The sequence below is a fragment of the Callospermophilus lateralis genome, chromosome 4 (assembly GCF_048772815.1).
Source record: "Callospermophilus lateralis isolate mCalLat2 chromosome 4, mCalLat2.hap1, whole genome shotgun sequence".
NCBI classification, from domain to species: Eukaryota; Metazoa; Chordata; class Mammalia; order Rodentia; family Sciuridae; genus Callospermophilus; species Callospermophilus lateralis.
In genome coordinates this window covers 9,601,176-9,618,705 of record NC_135308.1, presented here as the reverse complement: position 1 = coordinate 9,618,705, position 17,530 = coordinate 9,601,176, and the positions used below count along the sequence as shown (strand labels likewise).

General features: G+C 51.4%; 1 protein-coding gene across 2 annotated transcripts in view; it reads left to right on the top strand.

Moving 5' to 3' along the window:
- Window positions 1-17,530, top strand: part of Ptk2b (protein tyrosine kinase 2 beta) — a 107,077-nt gene that overhangs the window by 88,428 nt on the left and 1,119 nt on the right. The window contains exons 19-30 of one of the 2 annotated variants that reach the window (XM_076853536.1): window positions 972-1,072; window positions 1,240-1,329; window positions 2,166-2,370; window positions 5,119-5,227; window positions 6,455-6,520; window positions 8,150-8,275; window positions 13,153-13,299; window positions 13,444-13,479; window positions 13,716-13,740; window positions 15,038-15,084; window positions 15,690-15,827; window positions 16,020-16,100. In XM_076853536.1, coding sequence (XP_076709651.1) covers window positions 972-1,072; window positions 1,240-1,329; window positions 2,166-2,370; window positions 5,119-5,227; window positions 6,455-6,520; window positions 8,150-8,275; window positions 13,153-13,299; window positions 13,444-13,479; window positions 13,716-13,740; window positions 15,038-15,084; window positions 15,690-15,827; window positions 16,020-16,100 — 1,171 coding nt within the window. The remainder of the gene's footprint in view (window positions 1-971; window positions 1,073-1,239; window positions 1,330-2,165; window positions 2,371-5,118; window positions 5,228-6,454; window positions 6,521-8,149; window positions 8,276-13,152; window positions 13,300-13,443; window positions 13,480-13,715; window positions 13,741-15,037; window positions 15,085-15,689; window positions 15,828-16,019; window positions 16,101-17,530) is intronic. The other variant, XM_076853538.1, reaches the window with a different exon arrangement.

Genomic DNA, 17,530 nt, shown 5'->3' with positions numbered 1-17,530 from the left:
CAGGGAGGAGCTGGAGTCCCTGCCTGGGCCCGCGCCCAGCAGCTTAGAGCGCTTGAGCACCTCTACAAAGTGTTCCTCACTAAAAAGCCAAAACAGTTGTGCGACAGAGAACTGTCACTGGGAGTAGCTCCAGAGCAACTCCATAGCTCAGCCTCTGACTGAAGCTGAGGGCTTCTGCCCCTCCCCTGCAACGCCAGAAAACCTCCTCCCACCTTCTCAGGGCTCCACCTCCTCCAGACTGCCCACTTGGCAGCAGGGGGTCCAGGAAGAGGATCTGGGCCAGCAGAGCACTGGGAGATCCTGGGGTTGAGGCCCAGCACCACCCTCATTCCCCAGCCCCTGGGGCTGTGGAGCTGTCCCTTCCCCAGGAGGCTACTGCCATGGGAACATAGCCCCGGGAGACGACCTGGGCACTTAACAGGTGCTTCCCCACCACTGACATGGCCCGTGTGGCCTTGTGCCTGACCCTGTGCAAAGCCACACAGGAAGTATCCATTCATTCAGTGAGTATTATGGAGCTCCTACTGGGTGCCAGGCACTGTCCTAGGTTCTGGGACAAAGTTGTGACTAAAACAGACAAACCTTGTCCTTGTGAAGCTCATGTCCTAGCATGAGCGTCCGGTACACCCTGTCGGTAGCTGTAGGCTAAGGGGGTGGAATGATGGGCCGGGCCCCTCGGGATACTTAAGCCTGCATGCTTTCAAGTCAACTTTTTAACCACGGAAGCAGACTTTTTGGAGCAGAGCTGCCTGCGAGAAGCCAACAGGCCCACTGGTTTGGGGTGGGAAGCCATGCCAGGGCCAGGGCCATCAGTACTAGTAGCTTCTCTGGGAGGCTGGAGCTCAGCTCGCAGGAAACTACCTGTGTGCAACCTCTTACTGCACTCACCTGCTGGGAACCTTCCTTCAGCTCTCCCACCTGCCCCAGGGTCCTAGGCAGTACCTCACCGTGGTCTCCACATCCTTCTCTAGGGACATCGCCGTCCGGAACATCCTGGTGGCCTCCCCGGAGTGTGTGAAGCTGGGGGACTTTGGCCTTTCTCGATACATTGAGGATGACGAGTACTACAAGGGTGAGGGAACTTCCGGCCCCTGCTTTGTCCCTGAAACCAAAATCCCAGAAGGAGCCTACAACTGGGCAGCCCAGACCACGGGCCTCTGGACAGTAGGCTGTTTTTCTGGAAAATTCTGAATCTTTCTTCCCTTAATAACGCCTGTAAACCTCTTTGCCCACCCCAAGCCTCTGTGACTCGTCTCCCCATCAAATGGATGTCCCCCGAATCCATTAACTTCCGCCGCTTCACGACAGCCAGTGACGTCTGGATGTTTGGTACGAGGCAATTCAGGAGGGTGTGGGAATGGGCTCAGATTCTCCTCCGTGTGGGTGGACCAAGAGGAGGATGCAGGGGGCAGGGTTCTGATCCCTGAACCCACAACACCCCATTTCACTGTGGCCACTGAGAAGTCCCAGAGGTGGGGAGGTGGTGGTAGAGTCAGGGGTGACATGAGCCAAGGACTGGCCTAGAAAATCTGGGTCCATCCTCCTGTAAAAGGCTCTGATGAGAAGCATGGACCCCACCAACCAGCTCCAAGGACAAATGTGGGGACGCCTTGGAGGGGAGCTTCAAACACAAAACTCAGGTGTTTCGTGTAAGGAGAAGCAGGGAGTGGAGAGTGCCCAGCTGGGTGTGAATGGACACCCTCACCAAACACAGCCCTTTAGGTTACCTGCCAGTTCTCCCACAGCTGACCATAAACCTCATCATTGTTACTCCCATTTTCTAAATAAGGAAACTGAGGCTCAGACCAGTAAGGGGCTTGCCCATGATCATACAGGCAGCAAGGGGTGGTGCCTGCCCTACTACTGCAGCTCCTAATCTTCCCAAGCAGGTTCTGGGGTTCCAACGTGGCCACCTCCTGATCCTACAGAATCCAGACAGCTCCATATTGAGGGAGTCGAGGGAGGGGAAGCCCTGGTTCATGTACCACAGATGCAGGTCATTGGTCCCTTGAGTGGACCACCATGGTGGGTAAGAGCCCAGTGGCCATAGAGCGGGTTGCAAGATAACACAGACGCTCCCTGCTAGGACCAAGTGCTAATGGCCATAGTGTCCCCGGGGTGCCCACGTCCCAGCAGGGTGCCTGACCTTCCCCCTCTGCCCTCAGCCGTGTGCATGTGGGAGATCCTGAGCTTTGGGAAGCAGCCTTTCTTCTGGCTGGAAAACAAGGATGTCATCGGGGTGTTGGAGAAAGGGGACCGGCTGCCCAAGCCTGACCTCTGTCCACCTGTCCTTTACACCCTCATGACCCGCTGCTGGGACTATGACCCCAGTGACCGTCCCCGCTTCACGGAGCTCGTGTGCAGCCTCAGGTGAGCATGGGCTGGGGAGCTGCGGGGGCGATGGCTGGGTCGCCCCGGAGGCAAGCTGCTGCCGGTGGCATTGAGAGGTTTACAGCTAAGTCAGTGCTCTCAGGGGCTCCTCGGGCCTCTGCAGCAGGTGGCCCCATTCCCATCTGCTGAGTGGAAGGGTGCAGGTTCAAAGTCAGTGACTTGCCCAAGGCAGTGACAGGAGGGCCAGGATGTGTACCCTGACCTCCCTTCTGATCATCACTGAGCCACATGACCACACTGAATGAACTGGTCCTTCCAGCAGAGGCATGGTGAGCCTCGGGCACTCGGGGCAGAAGCAGCTCCGTCAGGGGCTGAAAGGCTGAGGCCAGGTTCACTGTCAGATACGAGCCCAGAGACAAGGTGAGCCTGGGGAGGCCTTGCTCATCAGGGCATCTCCACCCCAGCCCCGTGCCTTGCTCATGCTGTGCCCAGAAGGTATTTTCTCAGCTGGAATCAAAAGACTGGTGCAGCCAGACATTGCGGTACACATCTGTAATCCCAGCAGCTTAGGAGGCTGAGGCAGGAAGATCACAAGTTCAAAGCCAGACTCAGCAACTTAGCAAGGCTCTAAGCAACTTAGTGAGACTCCATTTCAAAATAAAATAGAAAAAGGGCTGGAGATGTTGCTCATTGGTTAAGCACCTCTTGAGTTCAATTCCTGGTACCAAAAATAAACAAATAAATAAAAGGGATGGCCCAGACACCTGTGGTCTGCAGAGTTTGGCTGGAAAATACCTGTCTCCTGAGTGGGGTTAGGAGTCTGAGGCCTTATCTTTCTCAGTGCCAAGACACTTGTTCCCCCAGTACTGCAAGGTCACAGGTGAAGGGTGTTGTCCATTTCAGAGGTCCAGGAGTCCCCAGTTTGCTTGGTGGGCATGCCTGCCATTAGTACTCCCAAGGGTGGTCCCCTTCATTAGGCATACTTTAGCAAGGAAGTCAGCCAACCTTCTCTGTAAAGGACCAGATAGTGAATCTTTGGGGCTTCTGTCGAGTCTGCTCATCTCTGCCTCCACAGCTTAAAAACAGTCATAAACAGTAGTGAATGAATGGGAGTAGCTGTGTTCAATAAGACTTCATCTGTGGACACTGAAATTTGAATTTCTCATAATTTTCATGTATCATAAAATATAGTTTTCTTTTTATTTTTTTCAATTATTAAAAAATGTGATAACCATTCTTAATTTGAAGCCATAGAAAAATAGGTGGGAGACCACATGTGGCCTATGACAATGGTTGGCTGACCTCTGATTTAGGGGATCTCTTGCTTAACTGACCTTTAACACTATAGTAAACATGTTGGCAAATTTTAGTGAAGTTAGAAAATTACTCCTACAAACTTCCTGGTTGGACGGCCACCAAGGGGGAGGCTGGGAATGCCCAGCCTGGGGGCAGCAGGGATGACCCTACATTTGTTTGTGGGGCAGGGTCCCCAACATAGTCTGCAAAACCTCTAGCTTAAAAAACCTCTCTGGCTGGGTGTGGTGTTGCACGCCTGTAATCCCCGTGACTCGGGAGACTGAGGCAGGAGGACTGCAGGTTCAAGGCCTGCCTCAGAAACTTAGTGAGGCTCTAAGCAACTTCGCAAGACCCTGTCTCAAAATAAAAATTATTTCCCTCCTTCGTTGGCTCTCCTGATTAATTCATCTGCGTTTGTCCCTCACGAGGGAGACTGGAGAAGCCAGGGAGTCCCAGGAGAAATGTATTGGAAGCTGTACTTTGAGAGAGCAGAAGTTCTGAGTGAGGAGGGTGGGGTCTTAATTCATTCTGGGACCTGGAGAACCAGGGGAGCATGATGGGGTGCCTGAGATGAGAGGTGTCTCCTTCAGAGGCACTGGGCCAGCCCCCCGCACCATGATGCAGTTTGCAGCAGGCTTCTCTGATGCAATAGGAAGGATACTCAAAGACCCAAAGGACCCCAGCTGCCTCCCTCAGGTCACAGTCCCTTCTTTAGGGGAAAGAAAGGTTTTGATTCGTATTTCCCAATCTTGTAGGGGTATGAAGGGCTTTTTTAAAGGTCAACTTTGGAGAATTCTTCCATGTAAACGTAATTTTAGAATCCTTTGATTGACAAAATACATGTATTTGAAAACACAACACCAGGCAGTATTCAAAAGTACGTAACACTCATACCCATTTGAACATGTGGATTGATGGAGCCTCTGCAGTAATTCCAGAGGCCCCTGGGGTCTGTGATACCCGGGTTGAGAAGCACTGAATTGGGGCAGAAAGGTGAGGGGCACTAGAACAGCTAACAGGTGGAGGTTGGGGGAGGTGAATCCACAGCCCATTTGCTGACTTCAGAAGCCAGATGGTGGACTGTTTAATGACAAGTCAAACCCAGGCCTTCGTCATGAAGTTGACTGGGACACTGGAAATCTAAACAGGGCACTGGCACCAATAGCAGGCACAGGAGGGCAGGAAGGGTGGGGAGCCGGGGACACAGCAGGCTTCTGCTGCCCGGTTGGGCTAAGTCTGGCTCTCCAGGGACTTCCTCCCACCTTTTGAACCCATCCCTGTGGTCCTCCCAAAGTTGCGTGATTTAAGCCCTCAGGATCCATACCCCAGCCTATCTCAGAGGGGTCCCCCAGGCCACTCTTTAGAGGAAACGTAAGTGAAAATGGGATCAAGGCCCTTGTCCAGGCCTCTCCTAGTTTCAGTGTAGTAGAGAGGAGTCACGGGGAGGCTTTGACCCTGTCTCTCACCCTGTCTGACCTGCTGCCTTGGCAGTGACATTTATCAGATGGAGAAGGACATTGCCATAGAGCAAGAAAGGAATGCTCGCTACCGACCACCTAAAATACTGGAGCCCATCGCCTCCCAGGAACCCCCACCCAAGGTAAGCCATCCCCTGGCCTTGCTATTAGTCCCATGAGCCACGACAGAGCCAGGGCCTGTGTGACCCACTGCCTGCTCAATGCAAGCAGGATGCTTTCCTACAATCCTCTCTCAGTTCTGCAACTCAGCTATCTATCTATCACCCCTTGTCATCTCCAGGCCCTGGCAGGTGTCATCGGAGACAGCAGATACCTTGTCATTTCTCAGAACTTTCCCTTGGGAGGCTGGGCACTTTTCTTCTGAGAGCTTCCTAGGGCTAAGTTAGCTCTCCCTGAGGATACATGGACGGAGAGCATCCTGGGCCCCCAAAGTCCAGTCTCTGTCCATGCTCTCCATGGCAGCCTTGGGCTCAGGAACCAGAGCCACACTGCTCCACCATCATGTGGGGGGGAGGGGTCCAGAGACCATGCCTGTATTTGTCAGCTAGAGCTGCTCTAACAAAATCCTACAGAATGAGTGGCTTAAATCACGCACTACTCTCTCTTCTGGAGGTTGGAAGTCCAAGGCCAGGCTCTAGCAACTTCGGTATCTGGTGAGGGCCCCTTCCTGGCTTTCAGATAGCCACCTTCCTGCTGTGTCCTCACCTGGTGGAGAGAGAGAGAGAAACCTCTGGTCTCTCCTCCTCTTCTTCTAAGGGCACTAATCCCTTTATGGGGCCCCATCCTCATGAACTCATTGAACCCTAATCACCTCCCAAATCTCTGCCTCCTAAACCATCACACTGGGGGACAGGACTTCAACATATGAACTGAAGGAGACAAACACATTCGGTCCATAATAACGTATGATCTGGACCGAGGTCTTTTCTCATTGTTCCTCCTGCCAGGCATGTGCTGCCCTTTCCCTGGGGCCCCATGCAGCTCTTTTCTCCATGAAGTTTCTGTGAGTCTCTGAGCCCTCAGTGACCTCCTGCTCTGAATGTGGCTATCCATGGCTGGTTTGTCAGGCACTCCCACATACAGGGAGGCTGCACACACAGAGGTCATTAACCCCTCCAATTAGCCATAGCCCCTCTGGCAGAGGCCAGCCCCTGTGCCTTCCCATCTCTCAGCATGTAATTGGTGCTCAGAAGTGGATGCAAAATGATTTAATGATAACCTTGTCCACCATTGCTCCTTCATTGTGGATGAGGCTGAGCTATATTCAAGCTGATGCTCCCCTTAGTGGGCCAAGTCCATTCATTATTGGGAGAGATGCAACTGACACTGCTCTGTATCCTCTTTTCCAGCCCAGCCGGCCCAAGTATAGACCCCCTCCACAAACCAACCTGCTCGCTCCCAAGCTACAGTTCCAGGTAAATGTGTAACCAGGGGCTGGGAATGGCCAGGCCCATCCTTTGTCAGGTGCTTCTTGAAATTCCATTCCTGTGCCATTAAGGAGTAGCAGCCATCTGCTCAGACGATGAACATAGCTGGGTTGACTCTTCTTTGTTTCTTTGTTTGGCTATTTGATGTGAGTTTGGACTCACATCAAAAGAATAGCAACTCGGTCCTGCCAGACTGTCCTCAGCTAAGCAGACTTTCCTGCAGCCTAGTCTGTCTGTCTGCAGTGTCTGCTGCTTTGTGTACCTGCTTGTAACTCCCTCCCCATGTCCAAGACTTCCCTGGCCTCCTACCCTGAGCAGAGCCTCTGAGAAGTAATCCCAAGGAACTAGGGATGGATGGTGTCCCCAGAGAATGGAGTGGATCCCTGAGGCTCCCTGCAGAGGTCCTGGCCAGGACCTGGGTAGCCAGTGAAGGGAGCAGGGTTCCATCTGAGCCTTCTCCACCTCTGTCACCACCAACCATGGATCTCACCAAGGCTGTAGGTCCCTGACTCAGAATGCCCCTGTCCTGAGTTCTTCTCTTATGACTGGGTAAGAGGGAGCCCGGCTTCCTCTCCACCCCTCTCTTTCATCCCCCATCAGAGTTGCCGTTCAGAACTGGAATATCTCAACCAACAGCAACAATGTCAGTTTCCTGATGCTCCTTACAGGGGGCTGTGTCCCAGCTTCGTGTATTTCCTCTCAAGGAAATGCCCCATGCCTGAGTAAGCCCAACCAAGAACCAACAGATAAATCCTTTATGTGAAAATAAAATGCTCTGATTCAGAAGGTGGAAGCAATGTCCTTAAAAACTAAATATATTTAAAATAGTGATGTTATTTAAATTTTACATATAACTATATATAATTATTGATAATTACACACACACACACACACACACACACACACACACACAGTTGGCTCTCCATATTCATGGGTTCTGTATCTATGCATTCAACCAACCAGGAATCAAAAATATTAACATAGGAAAAAAATCTCATCTATACTGAATATGTACAGACTTTTTTCTTGCCATTCCCCTAAAATGACTGTATGCCAGCTATTTGTGTAGCACTTACATTGCATTAGATGGCAAAAGCAATCTAGAGATGATTTAAAGCATACTGGGAGATATATGTACATTACATGCAAATACCATGCCAGTTTGCTCAAGGAACTGGAGCATCTGCAGATTTGGGGTATCTACAGGGTGTCCTGGAATGAATCCCCCTTGAATATGGAAGGACAACTATGTGTGTGTGAATTTACTTATCCATGGACTAATCATATCTGTCAATTTGTAACATGACTATGAAACATAACTGTTTGGAAAAGGGCCCGAGGGAGGAGTCATGGTCTCAATAGCAGCCTGCATGGACCTTGTGTGTGCAGAACACCACTGGGGGAGTGTTAGGCAGATGAGAGGCCACAATGCTCCACCAGGTGTCTCCAACAGGGCCAAGGAAATGCCACACCACATTCTTCAGCAACTCTGAGAGAGCAAGTTTGTGTCCCCCATGATGCTCCTGTATCACTTCTTTGTGCTCCTGTTTGTAGCAGTTGATTGTCCACCCCCTTGCCTTGTCCTGTGCCTTGTGCTTCTTTGCTTCTCCTGAATAGGTCCCTGAGGGTCTGTGTGCCAGCTCCCCTACGCTCACCAGCCCTATGGAGTACCCATCTCCTGTTAACTCGCTGCATACCCCACCTCTCCACCGGCACAATGTCTTCAAGCGCCACAGCATGCGGGTAAGAGGGCACTGCATGCTGAGTCCCAGCCCGGACTGAGGAGGCTGCTGGAGGGAGGTGGCCTGGGATACTAGGAACCCCACATCCTCAGCCTCAGGGGTGCCCTCCATGCTTCTGTGTGCCAGTCAAGTCATCGAGGTGTTCTGTGACTCTTCCCTTTGCAAATACATCAGAGTTGGGATGAAGTTAGGCTCTGCTCCTGGGGACACCAGCTGGACACCAGCTGGAACTGCCCTTGTCCACACTGGTGCTGTGGCAAATGATGTAAAAGTCTCTTCCTTTTCTGAGCCCCAGAGGCAGGGTGTAGTGCAGTATGTGGAGGCTGGTGGGTGGAGTGCAGCCAGGCCTGGTGGTGCTGGAGAACAAAAGACCCTGGAGGTTCTGCCCCACTCTGCCATTCTGCCTGATTGCTAAATCTCTCCTCCATCAGAGGAAAGAAAGGCTTCCTGGCGGCTGCTTCTCCTGCTGCTGCTTTTGTAAAGGTGTTTCTGGGTGGGAAGGAGCTTAGGGGGTATTGTGGTTACAGGCTCATGAACTGCTAGAGAGGGGGCTAAGCCACCTCCCCAGTGATCTCTTTGTCATCAGTGACTGTGAGACCCTGAGTGCTTTGTGGAATATCTGTTGATTGTCAGATCTTATGTAGCAAAACCATCTTTGCTTGAAAGCAGATGCTCACTTGCCACTAATCATCTCCTTTAAGGCAATGACCTCTTGCCATTCATTGTCGTGAAATCTTGGTATATTTTACCAAACAGGCTAAACTCATTATTTTAGCTCTAACTTGTATATATGTCTGATATTTCAGGCTCAAGATATATGTCTCTAAAAATTTGGGGGCAAGAGAATATGTGTTTATCATAACAGATTTGGAAATTTTTGGCAAGTATGTTGATATATGTCTGTACTGTTATTCTTTATTTAGTAAAAGTTTGAATGCCCATGATAGCTTCAAATTCCAGGCAGCGAGATCTGTTGTGAAATAAATTTTCCCCAACCTACCTCGTTTTTCTCTCTCACATTAATTTAAACAATTTCTGTCTTTTTATATGCTTAACAATAATAAAACTATGGTTCTAAGCATGTACTATAATTTAGGCAGTATGCAGTTTCTCTACCCTTCTGCCCTCGATTCTTTATACATAATTAATTAAATTTTAGGGAGCTTTCCTTTAAAAACTGTGCTTTTAGAAAGAAGCTGTTTTGTACACGTGAGAGGCTGCGTGGCCTTTGTCTAAGCCCTGCTCCACTGGGAGGATTTTGTTCCGTTCCATAAAGACAGACTGTGCCGCAGGAAAAAAGACCTTTTGTGTCAGAGGTTTAGAAGTAATTGCCAAGAAAAAATCTGCCTGCAAGAACATAATGAACACTTCTTTAATCAAACAAAAAAAGATTAAAAATATAGATCAGAAACACTGATAAAATTCTCCCCCAGGCGAAGCGCTGACGAGGTCCCCTGCAAGGCATTTGGAAACATTAAAGGAATGCTCAGAGATGGTAACAACAATTTGCCTCCTGACTGGCCCCATGGCCTGGCTCATCTGGGAGCCTGTGGGATGCCTCAGAGTCAGGATGGCAGCATCTCCTTCTCGGAGTCTTCGCAAGTCAGTACTGAAGTTCCACAGGCCACAGTGCACCTGTGCGCCTGTGCGCCTGTGGGCTCGCAGGCCCTGTCCAGGGTGCTGAAGGAGGAATACGTGGTTTTGCTTTCAAGGAGCTTACAGTCAGAAGGAGCAGGTCAAGTGCAGGCTCACGGGTAATGTGAGCCAGAAAGTTGTGGGGGCCACGAAGCAGGTGTTCAGAGGGGAGAGTGACTCCTGCCTACTGCTGACTTTCAGCTGGGTCCTGAAGGATGGACTGGAAGAAACTGGAATGTAGGGATGGAAGAGGCAGGGGCAAGTGGGGTGGTGTTTGAGCAAGGAAGGGTATATATGGAGGTGGGGGAACGAGGCTAGTAGGTGTCGTGGCTCATGAACATCATTTTAAAAGACAAAAGGAGTGTTAACTGTCCGTGACCTGGGAAGAATACCTAGAGTGCATTTCAGAAAAACCAGCCTAGAGATTCAAGGTTGTAAATGCTCTCATTTTTTCCTTTGGTCTTACTATGAAATTGAAAGACTCATTCTGTTGAGTCTTCTAATATTGGTTCGTTAAAGTTTTTGCTAAGATTAAGCTTGGAACACACCAAGCATGAAAGTGGTGGCATTTGTAAAATTATACAGTATTTTCTGGACTCCAGTAACTGATCCTTTCTGCATTGAATCTTTCTCAGTCTGTGTATTTTTTTTTCTTACACCTAGAAATTCTTATCTCTGTATATAGAACCTCAGGCACTTAGTTCCTTTTTATCACTATTTGTCAATAGCCTGGGGCAGCCATACCATTGTGTTTACAGGTATTGACACTTAACCAAGGATATTTGTGGCCTCAAAATTTGTTCATTTTGGAGTATCAGTTCTATGCCTGCTTCAATTGCTTAATGAGTACTTATTCCTTTTTGTCTGGCTATAAAAAAATGCCTGAGGCTGGACACTTTATAGAGAAGAGGGGTTTGTTTAGCTCATAGTTTCAGAGATCCAAAGACACTGACATGTGCTTAGCTCTGGTGAAAGCCTTCTGGCTACATCACAGTCTGATGGGTGGCATCACGTTGGAAGCACATATAGGAAGGAGAGATGACATGGCAATACAGAAAACAAGATCCCAAGAGGGATACATTTTTCATAGCGGTCCCCTCTCTCAAGAATTAATGCACTCCTTCCACACCTGGCCCACTCCCATGAGAGAGCATTAAACCATTTGTAAGAGTGGCACCCCTGCAGCCTAGTTATGTCCCACTTGGCCCCACTTCTTTTGGAGGTTCCCACACCTTGGCACTGCCACATGGAACCCAGCCTCCATCCAGCACATGGGCCTCTGGGGAACAAACAATGCCCAAACCATAGCACTCTGTCTCTGTAAAGTAGATCATATATTCAGCAATCCCAGGGTTGTAAAATACCCTGACATTCTGAAATCTGTTTTCTTTTAAAACAGCCTAGCTCAGTGATCCTCAGCTGAGGTGTTTTGCTTCTGCGGGGACACTTGGCAATGTCTGGAGACATGTTTGTCCCCGTGAGGAGGGCTGCAGGTACCTGGAGGGTGGAGGCCAGAGGCTGCTTTGCATCCTACAAGGAAATTTCCTTGAAATAAAGAGTTGATTGTCTGGCCCCAACCCTGGCCTAACTGTTGTTTACGACCCCCATGAGAAAAGAAACATCTTCTATTTTAAAATTACTATTCTCCCAGCACCCAGTTCTATGCCTGCTTCATAGTATTGCTTAATGAGTACGTACTGAATAGATCATTGAATAAGGAATATTTTAGTAAAAAACCTAACTTGTAGGGAAGGTATTGGTAACTGAAGCTAAATGAACTCTAGGTAAACTGTCCCAATACAGCTGTTTTTAGACTATATTGTAATATTCAAGTTTGTTTTATAGGGTGTACTGGGAAACTATTTTGAGAGGCTTGGCAGGGATTGTAGCTTTCTAAAAGTATATAGAGTTTTTCTAGAATTTTCTTTACGTGATTTGTGTGTGCACTGGCCACTTTGAAGGAAAGGAACTGTTTGAGTTCATTGTGTGCTGCTGTAACAGGACACTGGGGACTGGGTGATGTATGATGAACAGAGATCCATCTCTTACAGCTCTGGAGGCTAGGAAGTCCAGCACCAAGGCCACAGCTGGTGAGGGTTTTCCTGCTGTGTCACAGCTTGGCAGAGGCATCACCCATGTGACGGAAAACAGTATGGGAAAGTGAGGGAAGGAGGCCTAACTCGAGATTCTGTTGGTCTCTCCTGTGCTAACTAGCCCACCCCTGCGTTGGTGGCACTGACCCATTCATGAAGGCAGAGCCCTCATGGCCTAGTGGTCTCTTAAAGTCCCCACCCCCCAACACTGTTGTGCAGGAGATTAAACATCCAACACATGAACTGTGAGGACCATGTTCAGCTATAGCAGGAGCTGGAGTGCCTGTGGGCTTCCATGTCATAGCTGAGTCCTGTCACTGGCAAATGCTCCCTGGGAAGTATGCAAAAGGATGCCCATGGCACTCTCCCTCCGTCCCGGATGCCAAGGGGATCACTGTACAGCAGGGGGAAAGCAGAGTAGTAGGAGGGACTAAGCAGATAACTACACAATTGAACCATAAAAAGAAGGAGGGAAAATAGGAAGACACCCGCGTTGTCCATTCAGCAGCTCGGTCTGTAGGTCCGCAGTCCCACAGGTGAGTGAAAACAGGGTGAGGCTAATAAAGCTGGGGAGAGGAAGCACTTGCCTTGAGATCTGCAGAGCTTTGCTTCTTTAAATTTCATTCTTCATCCTGCCTCTAGCTCCTGCACTTCTGGCCTTTGGTTGGATAACCCTGGCGGCTACCTTAACAAAGCTGAGTGGGACTGCGTGCCAGGGAGCTGGAGGCCGCACCTGTGTCCCACGAAGCTTCCAGGACTGCCACCATGGCACTTAGGTAGAGAACAAAAACAAAGGGCTTCCAGAGGCTGGATTTGCTTTTCTAAATCTATTAAATGACAGCAACATCACCAATGCCCACCGAGAAAATATAATGTCAAAATGTCATTGACAGTTCACGTCGCAGCTTGAGTACGGTGCATGTTTAGCAGTGTGTGCTGGGGTTCGTCATTCCTGCTGCCTCCAGGGCTGTGTGTGAGGCCCTGATAGTAACTGTCCGCATATAGGGCTGCCGGGCTAAGAACAAGCTAGAAAAAAGTGGCTGCGAGGCCGAGGCTTGTGGCTCCCCAGAGGCTCTTCTGGACACCGTCCCTCCTCCAAGCCTGGGGATGGGCTCATTGCATCTCTCCTTTCTCTCCGCTGTCCTCCCAGGAGGAGGACTTCATCCGACCCAGCAGCAGAGAAGAGGCCCAGCAGCTGTGGGAGGCTGAGAAGATCAAGATGCGGCAGATCCTGGACAAGCAGCAGAAGCAGATGCTGGAAGATTCCCAGTGGCTGCGGCAGGAGGAGAAGTCCTTGGTGAGCCTGCGCGGAGCCCGGGAGGGGTTTCCCTGCTCTCCCCGTGCCCTCTTCGCCTCCCACTGGCTGGGACAAACGCATGCCGTGCATTCTGGTGTCTTCAGTCCCAGAACCCTAAGTTGTTGCCTTTGGTCTCCTCTGCAGGACCCTATGGTTTACATGAACGATAAGTCCCCATTGGTAAGTCACCTAGAGAGGCCTCTTTTTAGAGCCACGGCCTAGGAAGGCCTTGTCGCCCCAGGAATCACCAGTCCCTGGGCCTGCCTGTCTCCTCCTTGGGGCTGCCCATCTTGGGACCCTCCCACCCCTTGGCCATAGTCTCTAATCACACTGTGGAGCAGGGTGAGGGAGGGGGGGACAGTGGGTGGTCCCCAGAGCTATAGAAGTGACTGTTCTCTTCCCTTCTTTCCTTATAGACCCCAGAGAAGGAGGCCGGCTACAGTGAGTGTTCCTGCCCTTCCTTGGGGAGTCCCCACCTGGGTGTCTGTGGCACCCCATCTTTGTTCACTGCCTGTGCAGAGGGCAGCAGAGTATGCCTGCAATGTTGAGAACCATTCATTTGCCTTGTTTTAATGTGGCGTGTGCAAAGGGAGTCAGTTCAGAGTGGAGAGCTGCTCCCTGCTCCTCCCACCTCCTCGGTCCTCTTCCCTGTCCATCTCCTGCCTGCCTTTATTTGGCAGAGTGGGTGATTCTCGCCTTTCCACTCCTCACCCTGGTGGAGGAAGGTTAAGTAGCTCCACCCACGTCCCCCACGTCTTAGGTCTTCTCCAAGCCCAAGGGATGAACGAGACCAAGCCTAGGAGATCTCTCCAGAAGCTTGTGCTGAAGTCAGGGAAAGGAGGGGGAGGAGCTGATGATAATGATAAGAAGAACAAGGGCAATGGACACAGAGAACTTAACACAAGCCAGGCACCAGCCCAAGTCACAAGTAGTAACTCATTGGTATTGTAGCAACTCAGAGACGGGCAGTGTCTCCATTTTACAAAGGATGCAACTGAGATGCCGGCTGGTTGATAACGTGCCCGGTGTCACCCAGCTGCTAATTACATGGCTCAGGGGTGAGCCTAGGCTCTCTGGTTCCAGGTGACTTCAGAGCTAACCCTCTTATTCTGCAGATGAAAATTGAGACCTGGGGAATACAGATGTGCTGTCCTGGGGGCAGGGCTCTTTGGTGGCGGAGGTGTGAGCAGAACCAGGTGTTCTGACTTCCATCCTGTGCTTTCCCTCCCAGCTGCTGCGCAGGGCCTGTGTGTGTCTGTTCATCAGAGTGGGCGTGAATAGCAAGGCTCTGCTGGTATTTCATTTCCTTGAGCCCCAAATGCTTAAGAAAAATCATTATAGCATTCTCACCAATCTACCCATGAGCAGCTGCTACACCAGGGTGGGGGCTCCACGGACCCCCCATTGCCTGCAGAGGATGAGGCTTCTTTTTCATGGGTGGCCAAGGCCAGGGTGTGGCTGTCCCTCGGGCCTGTGTCCATCAGGGAGGAAGCAACCAGAGCTGGAACTCCCATGAGGTCGCCCCATCTCTGCTGTGACTTTGATTTTTTTCTTTCTATACAAAACCACGGAGGCCAGCATGCTCTTCCCCTGCCATCTTCCTGGGATTGGGGCCTAATACCCCCTGAGTCTCCTGGTAGCAGAGGAGAGGGCTTTGCTTGATCATCAGCGTGAATGAAGGAAAAGGCCAGAGGCTGAGACCCCTCCGCCCACTTACTCACTGTCCTTCCTGTTGCAGCGGAGTTCACGGGGCCCCCACAGAAGCCACCGCGACTGGGGGCACAGGTAGGTGTTGGCTCCCCCAAGGCTGGATGTAAACTGGAGTGGGGTCCCCAGGACTGAGGCCTATGGACTTAAAAGACAAGCACCTTGCCTCAGGCTACCTCAGCTGGTTCATGTAGAAGCAGGGGAGAGCCAGGCTCCTGTCCCCACTGCCTGGCCCAGAGGAAAGCTCATAGGTGCGGCCCTGGGGGAGGAGGAGTGGCCCCTTTCTCTCTTGAGCCTCCCTCGAGCTTCTGGCACCCCCCTCCGCCCTGTCCTTGCAGTAGCCTGGGTGGCCACTGGTATCCTTTGCTCTAGAACAGTGGTTCTCGATGTCGGCTGCCCATTAGAATCACCTGACGGGCACTGACCCACCTGGACCCCAAGGCTAGGTGATGGTTCCATGGGTCTGGTGTGAGGCCATCACCAGAACATGATTAGGTTCCCTGGCTGGACAGCCGCTGTCCTGGAGGCAGAAGGGAGGGATACACGCCCAGGAAAGGTCACTATTGCTCCACAAAAGAGTCCCTCCTGGTGGGCTGGAGGCTGAGTTGCCTACCCACGAAAGAACAGCAGTGGTAGCAGGGTCCTCCCAGGTCCCCCAAGCCTCCTCTGCTTCTTGTCCTTAGTCCATCCAGCCCACGGCCAACCTGGACCGGACGGATGACCTGGTGTACCTCAATGTCATGGAGCTGGTGCGGGCAGTGCTGGATCTCAAGAATGAGCTCTGCCAGCTGCCCCCTGAGGGCTACGTGGTGGTGGTGAAGGTGAGCGCCCAGGCAGAAGGGACCCGAGGAGGTGGGGCTGTCACCCCTGAAGAAGGGGGTGGTGTCTCCACCCATGGTCAAAGGGAAGTTGGTCCTGGAACCCCCAAGAAGTGCTCTGGCCAAAGCAAACAGGGCTTTCTGGAAAAGAAAACAGCAGGAGGTAACAGCTGCCCTGCACCTTCCTCCCCTCAGAACGTGGGGCTGACCCTGAGGAAGCTCATTGGGAGTGTGGATGATCTCTTGCCCTCCTTGCCCTCATCTTCGAGGACAGAGGTAGGTGTCCTATCCTAGATGGTGTCGAATCTGTCACTTCTCCCCGTACCTCCATCTGTTCCTAGTTGCATTTCTAGCAGAGGCCCCCGGGCCACCTGGACAGCCCCATTTCTGTCCATCAGGAGAATGCACAGCATGTCTGGGCAGCCGCCACCAGAGGGCCCAGAGGCCCCCAGGAGCCTGGCCAGCTTCTGGGGTGAATTTTCTATCCAGGTCTCAGATTGCCATGAATTCTCATTGAATGCGGATGTGCAAGAGGGCACGCCTACCTCTCCTCCCCACACTTTATCCTTTATCTACTCACTGGACCGAGGTCAAGGTGAATGTGTCATTGAAATCCTGAGCTGTCAATGAAGCCTTGGGAATCCCAGTGTCCTGCTGACACAGCCCTGTGGTGGCCACCAGGGACCTAGCCTGATCCCTGGGACCTGTGAACTCATTATCTTACAAGGCTAAAGGGGGTTGGGGGATGTGATCAGTGTGAGGCTCTTGAGAGGGAGAGATTATGTGGATTACCCAAGTGGGCCTGTGTCCTTATTAATGGGCAGTGGGGGGAAGGTCAGAGAAGGGCTGTGATGACAGAAACCAAAGTCAGAGGGACACTGCTGCTGGAAGGTGCAGCTTCAACATGGGGAAAGGCAGGGAACACCCTGCCCAGCTCTAGAAGGAACACAGTCCAGTCCACACCTTGGTGTTAGCCCCACTGGGCCTGCTCAGAAGTCTGACCTGCAGAACTGTCAGGGAATGACCCGTGCTGCTCGGAGCTGTTGGGTTTGTGGTCATTTGTTACTGCAGCTGTAAGAAGCTGATCCAGGGCCACTGAACATTTGTCGATTGTCCGTCTGGAAACCAAATGTGAACCTCCCATGGAGCCCTGGGATCCTCTGCCACATGGGCCACATGATCCATGTGGCATGTGGCCCATCCCATCACCACCCCAACCATCTGCCTGTTCAAGGCAAGACAGTGCAGGGACACTTGGGACATTTCTCAACCTGCCTCTGGGTGGCAGCAGTAGCCCACAGAGGAGCCCCAGCTAGGCAGGTACCACCAGAGGGCTGAGATGGCCACCAGGGACCTAGCCAGCTTCAGGGCAAATTTCCTGAGGAGAGGTCAGGTGTGATGTGACAGCTCCCTATCCTAGGGATGACCATGTACTCACTCGCTCATTCAACAAAATCTCTTGTGTTTCATGTGCTCAGTGTGTTAGGCTCTGGGCATGCGCTGGTTAAAAAAAAAATCCCAGATCTCTTGATTTGACAGTAGACAGTTACAAAATGGCACAGGTCTGTGGACCCTGACCGTTCACTTGAATGCTGGTGGTAAAGGATTGTTGCTGTGACCGGATGGAGTGTGGGGCTGGGTCAGGCCATGCTCACACCTGATTGGCTAGGGGTTGGGATGCCCACTCCAATCTGGGGGGCTGGATT